Source organism: Staurois parvus, unplaced genomic scaffold (assembly GCF_062004578.1).
Source record: "Staurois parvus isolate SC_StPar_1 unplaced genomic scaffold, SC_StPar_1.0 ptg000682l, whole genome shotgun sequence".
In the NCBI taxonomy this organism is placed as follows: Eukaryota; Metazoa; Chordata; class Amphibia; order Anura; family Ranidae; genus Staurois; species Staurois parvus.
Window position 1 is genome coordinate 3,400,661 of NW_028318478.1, and position 18,807 is coordinate 3,419,467.

At 41.1% G+C, this 18,807-nt stretch overlaps 1 protein-coding gene across 1 annotated transcript; it reads left to right on the forward strand.

The window, feature by feature from the left end:
* The first annotated feature begins 2,857 nt into the window (after window positions 1-2,857).
* On the forward strand, window positions 2,858-3,754 carry LOC149447551 (olfactory receptor 5F1-like). The gene has a single exon (XM_089652359.1). It carries the CDS (start codon window positions 2,858-2,860, stop codon window positions 3,752-3,754), a length of 897 nt encoding a protein of 298 aa, XP_089508485.1.
* Window positions 3,755-18,807: the final 15,053 nt, after the last annotated feature.

Below are 18,807 nucleotides of genomic sequence, written 5' to 3' on the forward strand. Positions count from 1 at the left end.
GAATGCTTTTGCACAGCTTTCCTTGACATTGGTAATCCGCATTAATTGTTTGTACCTTTTGAATATAGTCAGTCATCAAAATACCTTACTAATATCAAAAAAACTATGGCCATGACCTTTCTTGCTGTCTTTTGGGCTCTGAATGTTTTCACCCATGGAGGACCCTATACTTTCCCTTCATGGCAAGTTCTCCTAGGGTCCCCTGACAGATTTGTTCCTCTTTAAGCTAATTTTATATGAACTCCTACTGTCATGGTATACCCTATTTGTTTAGTTTTTTTTATCTTAATATCTTTCTCTCACTTTTTTGTCCTTTCTTTCTCTATATCAGGGGTTGTAAAACTTTGTATTTGAAGACCCAAATAAGAAACTTGTTTCCATATTTACTTCTTTTACCATATAAAAGAAGAGATTTTTTACCAAAACTTTAGAAAAGCCATGCAAAGACAAATAACAATGACTGTAAAATAATAATAAAACACACAAATACACATAGGAATGAATGCAGCTCTGTTTTCATAACATGTCATGAGGGTATGGGGAAGAGGACAATAAAGAAACCCTGCAGAACGTTGCCTAAATTTGTGATATGATGCTAGCTGTCTACCCACATAAAGTCTTACAAACTGATTCTGTCTCAAATGACTGAAACTGTATTTGAAGCACACCATTAAAGAATACCTTGGGTCTTGTGCTTTCATGCTGTGGGTGCCTTGTTGAAAAATGCATTTTATCAGTTTTAGTTAAATTTATGATCTTCTTTACTAAAAATTTAAAGTCATAGTACTCATTTTGGGTTCTCGTTACCATTTCTGCAAACTTTGGTAAAGTCAAGAGGAATACAATTTTTGTTTAATTGTTTTTTTTCAGTGGTTGAGTTTTCCAATTAGTGCTGAGTCTATTCACATCACAAACTTGTCTGAGTTACGTCTGCTCTGCTTGTGTGGCCAGTCATAGTCAATGTACTATCACCATTGATCTGATGATTTTGCATTTGTATTTCAATGGTTTTTATTAATTTGTAACAGTTGAACACAGGAGCAACAAATCACGCCCACGCAGGGGCTGTCAATTGCACATAAAAAATTAGAAAATTTGAAAAATCAGTGCTGTAACACCAACAGAGCAATGGCACTTAAACAACAAAACATTAGTATAACACTAATAGTAACTCAAGCTAAAGGCAGCTATCCACTGCCACACCAAAAACAAACAAAAAGAAAAAGAAAAGGAAGGAGGAGTACAAAAAAAAAAGATAACAAAACCAAGAGCAGGGATCCAAGAACGTCAATGCCGAACAACATCACATCCCCAGACTAGCCGGGGGGGAACGTGGGAAAGGCATATTCCAACCACGGCTCCCATATTTTCAAGAATTTACGTTGGGAGTCATATTCGACATCTGTTCATTGAGCATAGTGGTCATACAGTCCCACACCCCCTGAAGAGGGACAAACGGGCTCTTCCAGGCCTGAGCAATTGTTCTAGTGGCCGACAAAAACAAATAGGAAACCAACTTCTGCTGATGAGCCAAAAGGTCTGATATAAGACAATGAAGCAAAGCATACCGAGCATCCCTTCGTATAGAGAGATGGAACAAGGTGAAAAGGAGGCCAAACACATGAGACCAAAAGCAAAGCAGTCTCGGGCATGACCACCAGATATGCAATACATCACCACGATGGCCACAACCCCGAAAGCATCGATCACTGCAGGCAGGGTTCGCCTGGGCCATGATTTTGCATTTGGATACAAAGTCAATTGGTGAACCATCCCAAACATGCCAGAGACTTTGGTCCCAAGTTCCCAACCAATAGTTTAAGAAACACTGGTCTATATAAATATACATATATGTTGACAGACAAATATATTGACCAGCAAACCATTCCTGTTTTCTCTTTTTGCCCCACAAAATTAGAACCCCTTGTTATTTACATCTGTGGCACAGTCTGATATTGTATTTTTTGTGAAAAATCCTCTCTGTTCTCCACTATAATTCATTTTCTTTCCCATTGTTCTATGTTTCACTAGTTTCTCTCACTGCTATTTCCCATTCTTCCACCAGTATATTGTGGCCACATGGTACCACACTCTCCACCACTGGTCCTCTCTGGCTTCAGCAAACCAATGCTTATTTTGGTTAGACAATAGGAGAGTAAATAGGAGAAACATGAAACTTGAAATATGTTAAATGTGCTCTTGTGGTGACATGCCAACATAGTTTTAATTCTTCCCTCCATCCATAGTACAAGTGCAGGAATGGGATGGATCATGCTGCCAGTAATGTATTAACTGTAGGTAAATCTGAAGAAACCTGAAATTGTGATCACTTTGACATTGTAAGTAATTATACACAGCTTTGACTGAGTGATCAAAAAAATCAAAAGAGTATTCAGGGAAGGTTTATCATCTAATCTATAAAGTATAGCTAAAGCCAAAACTTTTTTTTTATTTTTGATTAAGTAAGATACGGTTATAAGTACACTTTTTTTTTACATTTGTGTTTTGTTGGGGAGATTTCCCTTCACTTCTGTCTCTACTATAAGAGAAAAAAACCCTCTTAGACAGTTTTCCCCAGAACCAGTACTCCCATGGGGGCATTTTCCCACTCCACATCTAAATTGAAGTTTTGGCTTTAGCTATGCTCTAAACTAGCAATTATATTTCTGTAAACGTTGTCTATGGTCTTGTGTCATTTTATTGTATGTCATAATTATCCAATGCCTACCTTATTGTTTTACTAATTTTGACAGGTGTCATTGACCACCATTTGTACAATCAGTCAGGGATATTTTATCTCTTGGGATTTGGTGAACAAAGCTCATCACACCTTCTGCTCTTTGCACTGTTTCTGTCCATGTATTTGGTCACTGTTTTTGGAAACCTTGGCATTATAGTGCTTATACTAACAAATGACCATCTTCAGAGCCCCATGTACTTCTTCCTCCTCAACCTAGCATTCATTGATTTTTGGTATTCCTCAGCTATTACACCTAAAATGCTGGCTGACTTGATCTCAGCTGAAAAGAGTATATCTTACCTGGGATGTGCTTGCCAAATGTACTTCTTTATTGCTCTTGGGAGCACCGAAAGTTTTCTTCTTGCTGCAATGGCGATTGATCGCTATGCAGCAATATGTAACCCACTTCACTATCTAAGAATTATGACTAAGGAAAAATGCCTTAAGTTATTGAGTGGTTCTTACTTTGGTGGCTTTCTACATTCTTTAATACAGACATGCAACATATTTCGCCTTTCATTTTGTGGCTCTCACCAAATTGATCACTTTCTTTGTGATATTCCACCTTTACTAAAGCTCTCCTGTATGGATACATCTACAAATGAATTTATTCTGTCAATATTTGCATCCATTGTAGCAGTTAGCTCTGTTATTATCATAGTTATCTCTTATACTTCTATTTTACGTGCTGTTTTTAGAAGTCGTTCTTCACAAGGAAGACACAGAGCATTCTCCACTTGTGGATCTCATTTCATTTGTGTCATACTTTTCTACAGTACAATCCTATTTACATATTTAAGACCAAGCTCAATATATTCTTTACAACAAGACAAGATTATCTCAGTAGTGTATACATTGGTTATACCAATGCTGAACCCTCTAATTTACAGTTTGCGAAATCGAGAAATGAAACTTGCTCTGAAAAATTTTAAAAAGGTTTTTAGTTTTATCCTAGGGTGTGTGAAAGAAGAAACAAGTTATACTGGTTGTTTTTATAAATTTAGTTTCAAGTGAACAGCAAGCCTAAAATGAATGATAGGATCAGAATCTTTTGAGGGTTCATACGGCTGACCCTGCATTGTTAAAGAGTCAGCAACATATAGGTGATTTTCCTATTTCTACAGCAGTATTTTTCAACCTCTTTTAGTCCTCCTCGGATCCCCCCCCCCCCCCCCCCCCGTGTCTGCCCACCCACACTCCAATCCCTGGCACTGTGCATCAGAAAAGGGATGTGTGGGTGTGCAATTTGAAGCCCAGCAGCCGACAGATACATCTGGTTGACAGGTGCCGACTGCTGATGCCTGAGTCTCTAGTCCATCCTTGGATGAGTGAGCTCACCATCCATCCATTGTCTGTGACTAAAGTCTCCCCTATCCCTCCTTTATCTTCCTGCCTCTGGTGAGTTCACTAAAGAAAGGGGGACTCAGATGTAAGGGGTGCTCTGCGGACTGTGAAGTAAAAGGAGCTTTGGTGAGCAGAGACTCCCTTACATCAGAGTTCCCCTTTACACCAGAGTCCACAGATTCCCCCCTTACAGCCCCCTTTAAATCAGAGTTCCCAGAGCACTCCTTACATCCGAGTTCCCTTTTACATTAGAGTTCACAGAGCTCCCCCTTACAGTGTAAGTGGACATTCTGCTGACTCAGATGTAAAGGGGGACTCTGCAGACTCTGATGTAAGGGATGCTCTAGGAACCCTGATTTACAGGGAATGCTGGGAACTCTGATGTAAGTGGGGGCTCTGGTTACCAGAGTCCCCCTTACATCAGAGTTCCCATTTACACCAGAGTCTGAAGAGTTCTCTCTTACATTAGAGTCCCCTCCTTACATCAGAGTTCTCAGTGTTCCCCTTTAATTCAGGATTCCCAGAGCATCCTTTACATTAGAGTCCCCAGAGTTCTCCCTTACATCAGAGTCTGCAGAGTCCCCCCCCCCTTACAGTGTAAGGGAACTATGCAAGTTCAAATGTAAGGTAAAACTCTGCGGATTTAGTTATAAAGGGGAACTCTGCGGACTTTGTTGTAAGGTGGGAACTCTGGTGTAAAACGGAAACTCTGTAGACTTTAATGTAACAGGGATTACTGGCGACTCTGATGTAAGGAGGGTCTCTGGGGACACTGATGTATAGGGTAATGATGGAGATTTTCATGCAACATAAGATTCTGATATAAGGAAGGATTTGATGTACTATAAGGGGGAATCTGCAGACTCTGATGTAAGGGGTGTACTGTGGACTCTAATATAAGAGGGGATTTTGACGCAAGGAGGGACTCTGCAGACTGATATACAGATTAAGGAGGGATTCTAGGAACCCTGATGTAAAGGGGGGCTATAGGGATTTTTAGGTGTAGGAGAAGACTCCCCTGCACTCTATATATTATGTTTTACATTACATAGTCCTGCCCAAGGTGGTCACTGTCTCAACAGTTGCTGGTTTTAATTAAATTATTTTTTAAGGTCGACTCAGTCAGACAAATTATTTTGCATAAAAGCAAATGTAATAGAAACATTTAATTTCTAAAAAAATGTTGCTTTGACCTGAGGGTTACATGTGTCTGTGAGGCTGTCAGTTATGCTACAGTAATTCTGAGTATTTTGTGTGTACAAGACCTGTGCTGCGTGTGAGCAGTGTATATAGTAACTAGCAGACATTTTGTTTAATTAAGTAAAATCTGCCCATGTGTACTGCTTGCTTTCCTGTTTTTTTCAGGGTCTGTTTTTTTCAGGGTCTTTTGTAATCCTAGTAATCTCACATTTTATTTTGAGTTTTTAATTGTATATTGTTTATACCATTTAAATATTGATTGTCTTAGTTTATAATAGGAGTTTATGTCATATTTCAGGATGTCAGTGAAAAATATGGTCCTTCAGTAATTGTTTTTGTCAGTAAAAAAATTAATCAGGGGTTGGCAACCGTGCCTCTATCAGGGTTATCCACAGTCTAGATGGCATGCTTTGATTAACTAAGTTATTTCATTCAACAGAATGTTTTGTGGCTTACAGCAAACGCAAATGGTAAATTACATAATTTTCTATTCAGTAAATTAACTTATTTTCTAATTTTCTAAGGATTGTACAACCCTGTTCATTAATTTAGGTAGGATTCCCCAATAACAACCCCCCCCACCTGTGAATTATATTTGTTTTAAACCAGGACCAATAATAAAGATGAACCAGCTGGGTTGTGGGGAAGGGGTGGGGGGTTCAATGCAGGAGGCACAGGCTCTGAGAAAGCGCAAGGTTCTCTGGTACCCAAGGTGAAAATTCCAAAGAGCCCCTCTCTTCTCATCAATCTTAAACACATGGAGCTTGCACATCTACAGTGTACAGGAGTAACAGCTAATGTCTACTGGCCTTGAGGTTACCACAGTTTGGACCAAGGACAATCGAACAGGGTGGAGATGTGTTAAATCATGTGATTTAGGCATGATCAGTATGTTAAACAGATTCATATTATTATTATTATTATTATTATTGTAATCAAAGTAATTTCTTAAATATGGGAACTATTTTTTTTATAACTCATCAAACATGTACATTTATAAATGAAGGCTGTAACTGTAGTCTTAATTCATAAATGAATAATGAACATGAATGGGTTTACATATTAACAGCCCAGACTGCTCTAGAAGAGTAGATTTCCCAATCAATGTACACAGGGACAGTGTAGGAGCTCTTGATAAAGGCCAGGCAGAATCTGATAAAGAGCATAGTTGAGCAGAACACTTTTCCTGACAAATCTGCAGGACTGAACAACCAGATTGACAGCTTAGTCCTGCATAGTGTAGGTCATGGACAGAAGAGGAGAAGCTCCATCCTCAGCTGTGTACACCCTCCTCAGCACAGGACTTGAAGTGGATGCCTCTTCTGTCTTTCTCTGATGCTATTGGTAGACATTAATTGACACTGGGGCAGCACAGTGGCTTAGTGGTTAGCACATCTGCCTTGCAGTAAATGGATCATGGGATTGATGCCCGACCATGGTGCCTCCTGCATGGAGTTTGCATGTTCTCCCTGTGCTTGTGTGGGTTTCCTCCCACACTCCAAAGACATGCTGGTAGGTTAATTGGCTCCTGTCTAAATTGTCCTAATTTCATCCCTGGCCATGTGGGATCTCCTGCATGGTAGGGGTTGGGGAAAGACCTGGTAACCTACCCTGTAAAAATAGTTGTTAAGAGAATTCACGTTGCTTATGAGTGACGGTCCATGCAATCGCCAAGGGTTGGATACAACTGAATGGATAGATAGATAGAATTGACACTGGGTCTGACACTCAAATTGTGGCAAATAGCCTGAACCTACATCAAGTTTTGTAAGGGGCAGTTACAGTCTAGCCATACTCTTTCTACCAAAGTATAGTTCTATGACTGGAGAAGATGTTCCTCAAATCAGGAGAAAGGGTATGGAGTGGAGTGATGACGGAGGTAGTTGTTAGAGTAAAATCTTTATGTGCTATCTTAAACCAGGCCTTACATTTGAAGTCTTTATCCTGAGGGGGGTCATGAGTAGCAACCACATTTCCCCAGGGATTCCCTGTACTACAGTATTTGAGAAGCTTAAAGAGACTTTTGGAAGGACTGCAATGCTGTACAGATGCTTCAACCAAGCTGAATAACATTACTGGGGTTCAAGTAAGCACCTTATCTAAAAATTAGATGTGTTCTATTTCGCATATCAGTGCTAGAATTTGTGCTGTGAGAAGTGGGTACGTTTTGAAAGATGAGAGCTGGGTATCATGTACAGGGTGTAGCAGACAAATAGAACTTGCTATAGTGAGTGATGATGGCATGCCTCTCGGGTCTGGTACAGGGGCGGACTGACAACTCATGGGGTCCCCGGGCAATAGGGGATCATGGGACCCCTGTGTCCTTGCCCAAACTCAAAAAAGCCTATGAAAAAGGTACCAGGGGCATCTCATGGGGCCCCCCACTGACCCGAGTTTCCAAATGGTCAGTCCGCCCCTGGTCTGGTGCCTAAGCCGAGGAGTCACAAAGTGGACTGCTGAAGAAGGAGGTAAGAAATCTGCAGAGTATGATACAAAGTTTCAGATGGCCCAGGGAACGTTTCTTACTACTGTTCATGTTGGACTGTGCTGCACTTCCTTAAGTAAAAGTTGCATCAAATGTTTCAAGCTTGGTCTAAAAGTTACTTTAAAGGGGTGCATGATGATTCCTGGCATATAAAAGAACTTGAATTAGTAAGGCATAGTTGGAGTATGAAGCGAGTCTGTTACAAGGGGTTAATTCGGGAACCACGAGTGGAGTAAGCAAACAGTCAGAGTCCTGCCATAAGGTTGAATTCACGTGAACGTGGCCACACCTGGTCTCGGGCATTGATGACTGTGCCCATAAACTAAAGGTACCCCATGTGTGCAGGGCAAGTGACTCTGTCGCTTTCTCTCTCTTTTTTGGGGTGAATTCTGTTTATTAAAGTGTTACTAAACCCACAACAGTAAAATCAGTCTGTATATGCAGTAAAACATGCTTGTTATACTCACTGTGGAACCTAAGGGGTTAATCCACTGCATTGCGTAAAAAGGCTGTTTGATCCTGTCTTCTTTGATCCTCCCCTTCTTCTACTGTCCCCAATCCATCTGCTGATAGCACAAAGCCCTAAGAGACACTCTGCCCTTTCTCAGTTTGGTGTGTATTGCTAAAGAGTTTTTATTTTTTTTCGGAAAGGTATATGTGACCAGTACAGGGCCAATCAGCAATCTTCAGACAGAGGGTCAGTGGTCATACAGCCTCATAGGACACTCAGAAGAGAATAATAACCCCTCCTACAAGGTTAACCAGTGCTCGGCCAGGCACTGGCAGAAGTCACAAGACTGGTATATACTGCTGATGATAAAAGGTACTTAGCAGTTTATATTTACTAAAATAATTGAATTTCCATGTTCTGTGTACTGCGGTAGACCAGATATCGTGAATTCAGAGTGCTGGGTTTAGTAGCACTTTAAGGTTTTGAATAGCATAACAAAATTGTCCATGCAGGGGCTGGCACCAGCTAGGTCAGTTAACACAAACTGTAGCCATACAGGTTACAAAAACAGAACAGACCAGGGGCGGACTGACAACTCATGGGGCCCCCGGGCAATTGGGGATCATGGGGCCCCTGTGTCCTTGCCCACACTCAAAACACACCCATAAAAGCCTATAAAAGGTACCAGGGGCATTTTATGGGGCCCTCTACCGACCCCGGGCCCTCGGGCAGTGCCCGAGTGCTCGAATGGTCAGTCCACCCCTGGAACAGACTATAAATAGAAGATATAAAAACAAAAACAAATCTAGTCTGTTTATGGCTCATGCAGTAACCTTGATAGAATCTAGAAGGAATAATGTATTACACCCTATTGGAGGTGTAGCCGATCTCTTACAACATGGCGTAGTCGCTGCAGCTCACCCAGGTCCCCCGGCCCCCATACATGCAATCTGGAAGCACAAGGTGGTATCTCAAAAAACGTAGTTGTGTGTTAAAGAAAATGTATCATGATTCCTGCACGGACTTTAAATAATGCCCTCCAAGGATCACATGGAAATTTCACATTCTTTTAGGACTGGGGACTTACAAGCTTTGGTTACTAGAAAGGAGCCAGAGGTGCTTTCAGACTACGAATGTTAGAAAGAGATCACTCTTCTAATATGTAAAATCAAAACAAGACAGTAGAAGTGTGTCACGCATGTTGGTTGTTGTGCCCCATGTATTATCTATTTTTCTTTTATTGCATTATGTCGTTGATGTTCTGATGTATGCTGACATCTAATGGTGGTCACAAGCCAGTATAACCTTGTTATTGTGTGCATTTTGTACCTTCCCTTTCCTTTTCCGCCTTGTTTTATACTAGTTACTGCATTCCTAGTTAGACCTTCCCCCCCTCCCCAATCTCCCAGCTTCTCCCGTGTTTTTCAGTCAGTTCAGTTCATTACAAAAGCAGAGCTGTCTTCTTACACTTGAAAGATTGGAAAAACATCCTCTATACTCAACGTATCTGAAGTAAAATTTCATAAAATTGCTTCTGTATCTTATTGAAGAGTAGGAATGAACTCCTCAAAGTTTAGACCAAACTTTTACTTATTCAAAGGTTCGATGAACAGCCAAACTAAATGGGTGTTTTGCGAGCCAAGCCTCTGGCTGCAGTTGGAGAAGTTGTGTGGCTCAATGTGATTCGGGCCTACGGAATCACAGAGGGCAGCTAGAAAACAGTCCAAACAGATGAGGATTGTCCACACTCCTCCTAAACAAAAGTTACTCCTGGCAACTCTCTAAGATGTAGTCTGGTCACTACCCATCAGGGCCCATAAGAAATTTCAGGGGGCCACAGTTATGATGGAACCCGTAAAGACTCAGTGGCACCAGGGGAGTGGTGAGTTGCCCATGCCTTATCCAAGATTCAGAAAGGGAAAGTTTTGGTGCAGCTTATTATCCTGGGGACAACCCTGATCTCACTTCCCAACCACACCTCTCTACATGTTGCCTCGTCACTACATCTTAGAGGTCCAATCAGGGGTGTAAGCAGTATGTGACCCTCTGCAGGCAGTCATGGCTTCATTAGGTGAATCCCAATACAAATTATTGCTGGAGCATCTGGACATACCCTTCCAAGAAGTCCCTTTACCACAAGAGACTACTGCAATAGTTACTGGAAAAACATCTACTAGTATTCGCCACCGGCCTGGAAGACTGCAGGTTCACCAAAGCCATTGACCACTCAATCTACAGAGGGAATGCTCCACTCATTTGGGAGTGTACTTCCATATGTCAGGAGGTCAAAAATCTACTCTGCAATATGCTTCAAAGCAGGGTGATATGAGTGAGTCATAGTCCCTGGACTGCTCATGTAGTCCTGGTGCGAAAGAAGGATAGAAGCCTGCGATTCTGTGTGGATTATTGCAAGTTAAATGCCTGTACACACTGGGACACCTTTCCATTGCCCCGCATGGAGGAGGCACTTATGGCCCTCAGACAAGCCAAGTTCTTTTCCATTCTTGACCTGGCTAGCAGTTACTGGCAAGTCCCAGTAAGAGATCAAGGCCATGAAAGACTGCCTTTATAAGTCCCTTCAAGACTATTCAAGTTTAACCATATGCCCTTTAGGCTGAGTAACACTCCCAGCGCCTTACAAAGTCTAATGGAAAGATATCTGGGAGATTTCAACTTTGAGATTGTGTTAGTCTACCTGGATGATATCATCTTTTCCAAGAATTTTGAGGACAACATTAAACATTTGGACTGGGTGTATTGAAAATTACAAAGAACACCAGGGGCCGCAGGTTTGAGCCCAAATGTCAGTGTATACCTTACAGAGCAGAGAAACAACCCTTTCCACCAACTCAGTGTATGATGTGGTCTCAGACGGGCCCAACCCCGTGAAGAGGCGACTTCACTGTGACCTACTGAGGTCCTGCATATTAAGTGGTGACTGCTCCACCAAACCAGCTGGCTACCGGCAAGTGCTTGACCCTGTGGCTCTTCCACCTATGTAGAAGGACCCTACTGAATGATATCTGCGTCCCCTCTTGCTAAAGCCCTCACCAACTTGGAGTCAGAGAACTCTGGTAATGGGGCTATGGAAGATCCGGCAACTCCATCAAGCTTAACAGACTGTTCTGATGTAACTCAAGACACAGTCCTGGGACTGGGTGGAGGGGGTAGGGAGATTGTAAGTGACCCCTAACCACCTAAGGCCCCTAAGTTAATCAGAATCTGCTCCATATATATATATATATATATATATATATATATATATATATATATATAAATAATTATATAAATATAAAAGTGCAGCACTAAAAATCATATGGTCATATGTCAAGTCTATGACTTAGCAGCAGATAATCATAAATAAATGGTGACCAGTATCTTTAAAATGAAGGTGACAGTCTGTGCAGTAATAGATATTCCTCTTTAAATCAGTGTTGGTATTCCAAGTAATATAGAGAGATTAAGCACTCACCAGATGCGCAATGTAAATACGCATTATGTAAAACCAGCAGACGCCTCCTTTAAAGGTCTGGTCTGGGGTAGACAAAATCCTCCCTCTGAGTGGGTGATATGGTTAGGAACACACAGAGATAATCCTTCCTCTGAATGGGTAGTGTTGTCAGGAACACACAGGGTAGTATAGAGATCCAGCTGACCAGAGGTCCCTTTAAGGGATGGATGGGTGCAGGTGCCTGTATACAGGATCTCCCTTCTCTGGAATCTTTTAGGATGTCTGGATCAAGCAGGCTCTATAAATAAATAACTCCTCAAGGGGAATATAGAGTACCCATAGTGTAGTAATTCCAATCCAGAGTTAAAAACATGCAGCGAAAGGTATTGCAGAGTTATGGCAGCGTTAGGTAATTGACTAACCGTCCAGAATGAAAGATGGCCGCCGGGTCTCCACGTGGTTCCGGCGGCGTGACGTCTGTAATGGGGGGTATTGATATAAGTTGATTCTGATATAATAGATGGTCCTTAAGGGGGGGGTGCTGATATAAGGAGAATCTAATGGGGGTCTCTAAAAGAAGGAGGGTGCTGACTGCTGATCTAGTGGTTGGTCACCAACCATTAGATCTGCAGTCAACACACCCCTTAAAGACCCCCCATTAGTTCAGAGTCCCTTTATATCAGCGTCCTCCTTAAAGATATCCATTATAACAGAGGGACCCCCCTTATGTTAGTGCCCTCTGCCTCTAAAGCCCACCACTGGATCGCTTTACCAGCAGGAGCCGCTGAGAGCCAGGAATTGTTTGAGCCAGTGCCATCTTAATAGCATCATGGGCCCCTGGGAAAAGTAATGCACTGGGCCCCTACCCTAATCAGGTGTCCCTTTCACAGTACCCCATACGTCAGGTGTCCCCATTACAGTGTCCTCTTTTATCAGGTGTCTCCATCACAGTTTCCTCTTACATCAGGTGTCCCCATCACAGTTTCTTCTTAGATCAGGTATCCCCATCCATCAGGTGTCCCCATAACAGTATCCTAATCCATCAGGTGTCCTCATCACAGTATGCCAATCCATCAGGTGTCCCCATCACAGTGTCCTCATCCATCAGTCAGGTGCCCCCATCCATCAGAGTTGTACCCCCCTTCCCCTTTGTTCTCACATATCCCAAGTGTTGTTCCCTCCTGCAATGAAGACAGCTCCTCCTTCCTCTCCCCTGCTGAGATTGAGATGAGTTTTCAGTCTCAGTGCAGGCTCTCTTTTGCCCCTTGCAGGAGGGAGGAGAAAGCTGAATCCTCTTTCCAGCATCAGCCAGCTGCTTCTTTTGACAGGAGGAGCAATTACTCCTGTCAAAGAATATTGACATAAGCAGCCAAATCGCCAGTGCACCCCCTAACACAGCACTATGATGCACCTGAGGCCCCTGGGCAGTGCCCGGATGTGCCCATTCATTAAAGAGGAGCTCCAGTCTCTGGCAAAAAAATTAAAAGTCAGCAGCTACAAATACTGATAATAATAAAAGCTGATAACTTTTAACATAAGGACACTTACCTGTCCAGGGATCCAGTGATGTCCTCACCGAAGGCAATTCTTCAATCAGCTTCCAGTCCAGGCACCGGCATCTTAGGGAAATCGACAGTAAAGAGTACACACTAACAGGGTACACACTAACAGGTTTTTTTGTTCAGTTTTGCTGGGCTGAACGAAAAAAAACTGTTAGTGTGTACCCAGCTTAACCCCTTCATGCCTAAGAGTAAAACAAATCTAAAGCCTAAGCACAATTTTGCAACTTTGACACGTTAGCAAAACCGTATATATCATCTCAACTACTTTGTGCATGCAGGTAGATTATACCTTGTTTTTTTCTGGACAAATAGGACTTTCATTTAGTGGTAAATGATAATGTATATCTCTAGACTTTTTTTTTTATTATCAAAGGAAAACTGACCAAAAATAGTAAAACATTTCTTTTGTAATTTAGCTGTATATTTCTTGCTACTACCATAACCAACCACCAAAGAACAACACAAAATATTTTCCTCTTCTCCTGATGATCGCAACAATACCACATGTATGTATGTTAGTTGTTGTTTGTACCCGTAGTACAGCCCAGAATCAATAGTGCACACATTTTGATTCTTTTTTACCCTGCCAATAACTGACACTGATACTAATTTAAACATTAAAAAAAAAAATCCTGACCAAAAAAAAAAATACTGACCATGACCCTTGACTCTGACATTTGACCCTGATCTTGACCCAAACACAAACACTGGCATTGACTTAGATCAAACCTTAATCTAGGTATTTTTATTTATTTTTTTATTTTATTCTTCTTTATTTTTTAACACATACTTTTTTTTCTCTCTGAAAGGACAGGGAGAGATACAATGTACCTCTCTCCTCCATTCAAAGTAAGAAAACAAGAGGGGTGGGCTTCACAGTGACTGATCACTGTGATAGCCAATGAGAGACTTTCACACCGATCAAGATTTCTGGGTTAGAACAGGACCCAGGGCTCTCACTGACACCCCGGTCTTTGTGCTAGGATCGCACCCCTATGTGGCACCCCAGCACAAAGACAGGTACGCAAATTAGCTGCCCCACAGAAAAAAGCCAAGTTCTGTGAGGCTGCAAATTTGCATACGCTCAGCGTTAAGGGGTTAACATTCAGCCTCATTGACTCCAACCAAGTTCAGATTCAGCATTTGAACTTCAGCAAAGTTTGCCAAACCCACCCTAAGTTGAACCTGAGTATGTTTAGCTTATTACTTTTGAAAAGTTAAGCTGCCTGTGGATTCTGTGAAGTAAGCATATAGTCATGCTGTCTGCAAAGAGTGAATCTAGAGATATGACATTACAAATATCAAATTGTGAAACCGAACGGTGAGAAGAATTTCTAAAGCAAACAAACAAACATCCAATAGCCACACATCCAGTAAACTCACCTTTATTTCTTCTTATAGCATATTCCACAAACATGACAGTATCAAGGTCCTACCTTTCCTCAGGTCTTGTGCTGCTCCATGTGCTGGCATCCATCTTAGGTCTGCAAAGCATTGTGGGATTTTTTATGCTTTCAGCCCTCTGCGGCTCCTCCCAGGAGATGGCGGCTTATCACATTTAAGTCTGCTGTTTGCAGCTGTCCATTGCATTTGTGTCCTGTCTGTTGCACAGAAGCAAGCTCCTGTTTAGTTAACTCTTTGCTCTCCTGGATACCGACTCGGCTTTGGCTAAGACTCCTCCTGGCTTCTGACCCCGGCTCTGGTGACCATTCTTCCTGGCTTCTGACCCCGGTTCTGGCAACCATTCTTCCTGGCTTCTGACCCCGGCTCTGGCGACCATTCTTCCTGGCTTCTGACGCTGGCTTTGGCTATGATTCCCGTTGGTTCTCGACTTGATTATCCTAGAAGACGACCTTGGCAGGGGAACTTCTGTCCTGCCAAGTCATCTACTGTTGCTGTCGGACTAGCATAGACTCTTGCCTTGTTTCTGTATGAATAAACCTACCTTTAATGGCACCTCCTTGTGTATCTGTCTCCTCGCTCCCTGACAGACAGGGATACAGGACTCCAGCTAACGCGTTTCACGCTCCGCTAGCACTTAGTTATAGCTCAAAGATACACTATCACATACAGATATATAGACACACATACAAAGTAACAAAATAATTACTAATTGAAAACACTCATGAAAACAAGTGAAATGTGGCTACCAATTACTCGGCTGCCACAGCTGTGTTCATGGAAGCAAAATAGACACTAAAAATTAAAAACCATCAAAAACACAGTACCAAATATTTTGAAAAAAGAAAGTAAAACCTATATACGGGACATAGAATTTAAAGATATATATATATATATATATATATATATATATAAACATTTAAAATCCATTAAAAAATCTTCTATTCATAATAGTGTGACACATCCCACTCATGATTTAACCCCAAAGGTTTCCTAGTGACCAAACTAAAAATCCAAAAGACTTCTTTTTTACACAGTATTCTAAACCTGTCTCCCCATCTTACAGGGACTACAGCTCTTTCTATACCTTACATCTGCAGAAACATCATCATGACATTCATTAAAATGATTTGCTACATTTGTAGAATGCTTCTTACAAATATCATAAAGGTGATCATGTAGCCGATCCCTTAATCTACGGGTTGTGCAACCCACATACTGAACTGCACAAAGTGTGCAGGTGATGACATAAACCAAGTTTCTAGTATTACAATTAATAAAGTAGAGTATTTTAAAATCCTTACCCTTATTCATCGAATGCACCGTATCTCCAGTTCCAATATGGGGACAACACAGGCAGTTACTTCCACATTTAAATGTGCCCTTAAATTGAAGCCAGTGAAAGGTTGAAACAGGTTTACTAGGAAACAAACAAGGGGACAGATACCCTTCTAAAGTAGATGTCCTTCGTCAAACTGTTTCAATGCCTTTAGCAAGGACCTGAGCATACACAGAAAACCAGCGGTGGTGAGGTACGTGGCTGTATTCTAAAAGTCAGCAGCTATAGTTTTTGTATTTTGTAGCCGCTGACTTTTTTTTTTTTTCAGCTGAACTCCGCTTTATGCAATGCTAGCTCCATGACTGAAAATAGAAAACCCCACCACTATATACAGAGACTCCAGAAACATTGTCTGAGAAAGCAGTGGGAGCCATCGGCTCCTGCGGCTGTCAATAACAGCCAGTGAGCCAATCAGGAGAGGGAAGGGAGGGGAGGGGCCAAGTCGTGGCTCTGTGTGGGAGCCAGGAGCACCGGCGGGGGATGGAGAATCAGGGCTGCTCTGTGCAAAACTATTGCACAGAGCAGGTAAGTATGACATGTTTGTTGAAAAAAAAAAAAACAAGCCTTTAGAATCACGTTAAGTAATCAGAATGTAACAGCAATAGACATGTATTAGCTTTTACTCTTAGTTCCATTTAAATAGAACTTCACATCCACTGAAGTTCTTACATCCATATCAAATCATGATGGGGAGGACCATGAACAGTCACCTTCAACGATTAGATCTAAATATAGTTAGCTACATCAGATAAGACATATAGAAAGAAACAGTGCTAAAATGTGTTTGGTTAAAGGATAAGTTCACCTTTGGGACCCGCTTTTAGGGTGGAACATGTAACACGTTCCCATAGCTGCAGCCGCCACCTCCTTCCCCGTATTATCTGTCAGATTTGAAAACAGCAATATGGGGCTCCACACAGCCGCATCATTCATTCACAGACTTCCATGAATGAATGAACTGCAAGTCCCGACAGCTCTAAAGGATGTGGGCTTGTAGTTTTCAGTGAACTGAAAGTTCATTGAAGCATCCTGTCAGTATATCTGCTTGGCCGTACATCCCATATGCCAAGCAGATATTCTGACAAGTCTGCAGGAGACCTGCATGGCATCAGCAACCTTCTGATCGCGGCTGCAATGCTTTCTAGGCTCCTTTGGACAAAAATAACAAATGCACAATATTTTACCTGCAAAAAAATGTGCATGTATTATTTTTGTCCAAAAGGTGAACTTATCCTTTAAGTTGGATAAGTGTTGTCATACACACATTTGCTTACACAGTACAGTAGACACCATAGGAAGAATAGCCCCTGCTAGAGAAAGTACTGTATTCCAACCATAACAGAAACTGAGGGAATTTGTCTTCCTATATTGGTAATGTACAGTGTAACAGGTGCTATAGAATTGGTCACTATCACTGAAAGTAAAGAACTGGTAGAATAAAAGAAGGTATTACTGATTTTGTAGGTCCTGTTGTAATGACAACTTTGGGAATACCAGGTAAAACTCTGGACACGAACTTGAGGAAAACAAACCTTTTATTAATCAGCACTGAGTGACCTAGCAAGGGCTCATGTCAGCAAGCTAAGTGCCTTGAAAAGCATCTCACAGGGTATACATATCAGCAATTACGTCACAATACATACATTTCCTCTTTCACTTTCTGTACATTCAAAAGACTTTCTAAGCAATCCAGAAAATGGCCTTGCTAGATAATTTATCTCCAGCTAAACATAAGAATACCAGCTACAGACTGGAACACATTACTTCACAGGAAATAAGGGAGGGGGGAAGTGAGCTGATGACTTTGCAAATAGAGGCTGTTAGAAATGTTAAAGTTTAAAGGGGAACTCTGCAATATTTGGGTGCTGCCACACTGTGATAGTTGTGCAAATGTTTATCAAAATTATATTTTTACTACAAATACATTAAAGGCATTAGTAGCGCGCACAAACACAACATATTATTATACAGGATTTATATAGCGCCAACAGTTTGCGCAGCGCTTTACAAAATATCTTTTAAAACTCCTACTAATTCCTACTAAATCTAAATTCTAAAACTATATTGAATTAATTAATACAAAATATTTGTATATATTTAATTGTGCTTTTTTACAAAATGGTAAAAATCAAAGGAACACAAAATTGTAAATAGGCAACTTACAAAAATCTGAAGCTTATCTTTTTCACTTTCAGCTTTCAAAGTTTGTAAAAGACCCCCCAAACCATACATTTTCTGAAAGCATAGGACTAAAAAGAAGGTGCTACTGATTTTGTGGGTCCTACGATAGTTGTACAAATGTTTATCAAAATAATATTTTCACTAAAATATACTAAGTATTATTACAGGACACAAACACAACATAACTTACAACTGTAGCCAGATGTCGGCTATATCATTATGTCTTTCACGGACATTTACAGATGTGACTGTGATTAACCCTTTTTCACCTAGTGCTCAGTACTGGGACTGCTACCTCACTTCCTGTTAGTAGGTCTTTTGATAGCAGAATATCCTGGGACCTGTAGTCTTATAGCCAATACATACTGTATTTCTGAGTGTTGATTGAACTACAACTACCAGAGAACACCTATGGCAAATATTGTCTTACTACATACGTGGCTACTTAAAACTTGAAATCCTTAAAGTTTCTGTAAAAAAGACATCAGAAAATGTAAAATATTTCAACAGGTTTCCTTTTTTCATATTTATTCATTATATGACACTGCATTAAATTGTCACAGCATTATTCATTCACATAAGGGGCATTGATAATTGATCCCTTTTGGATAATTAGCTTGTACAAACAATTGTTTTTTTCATTTGCAGATACA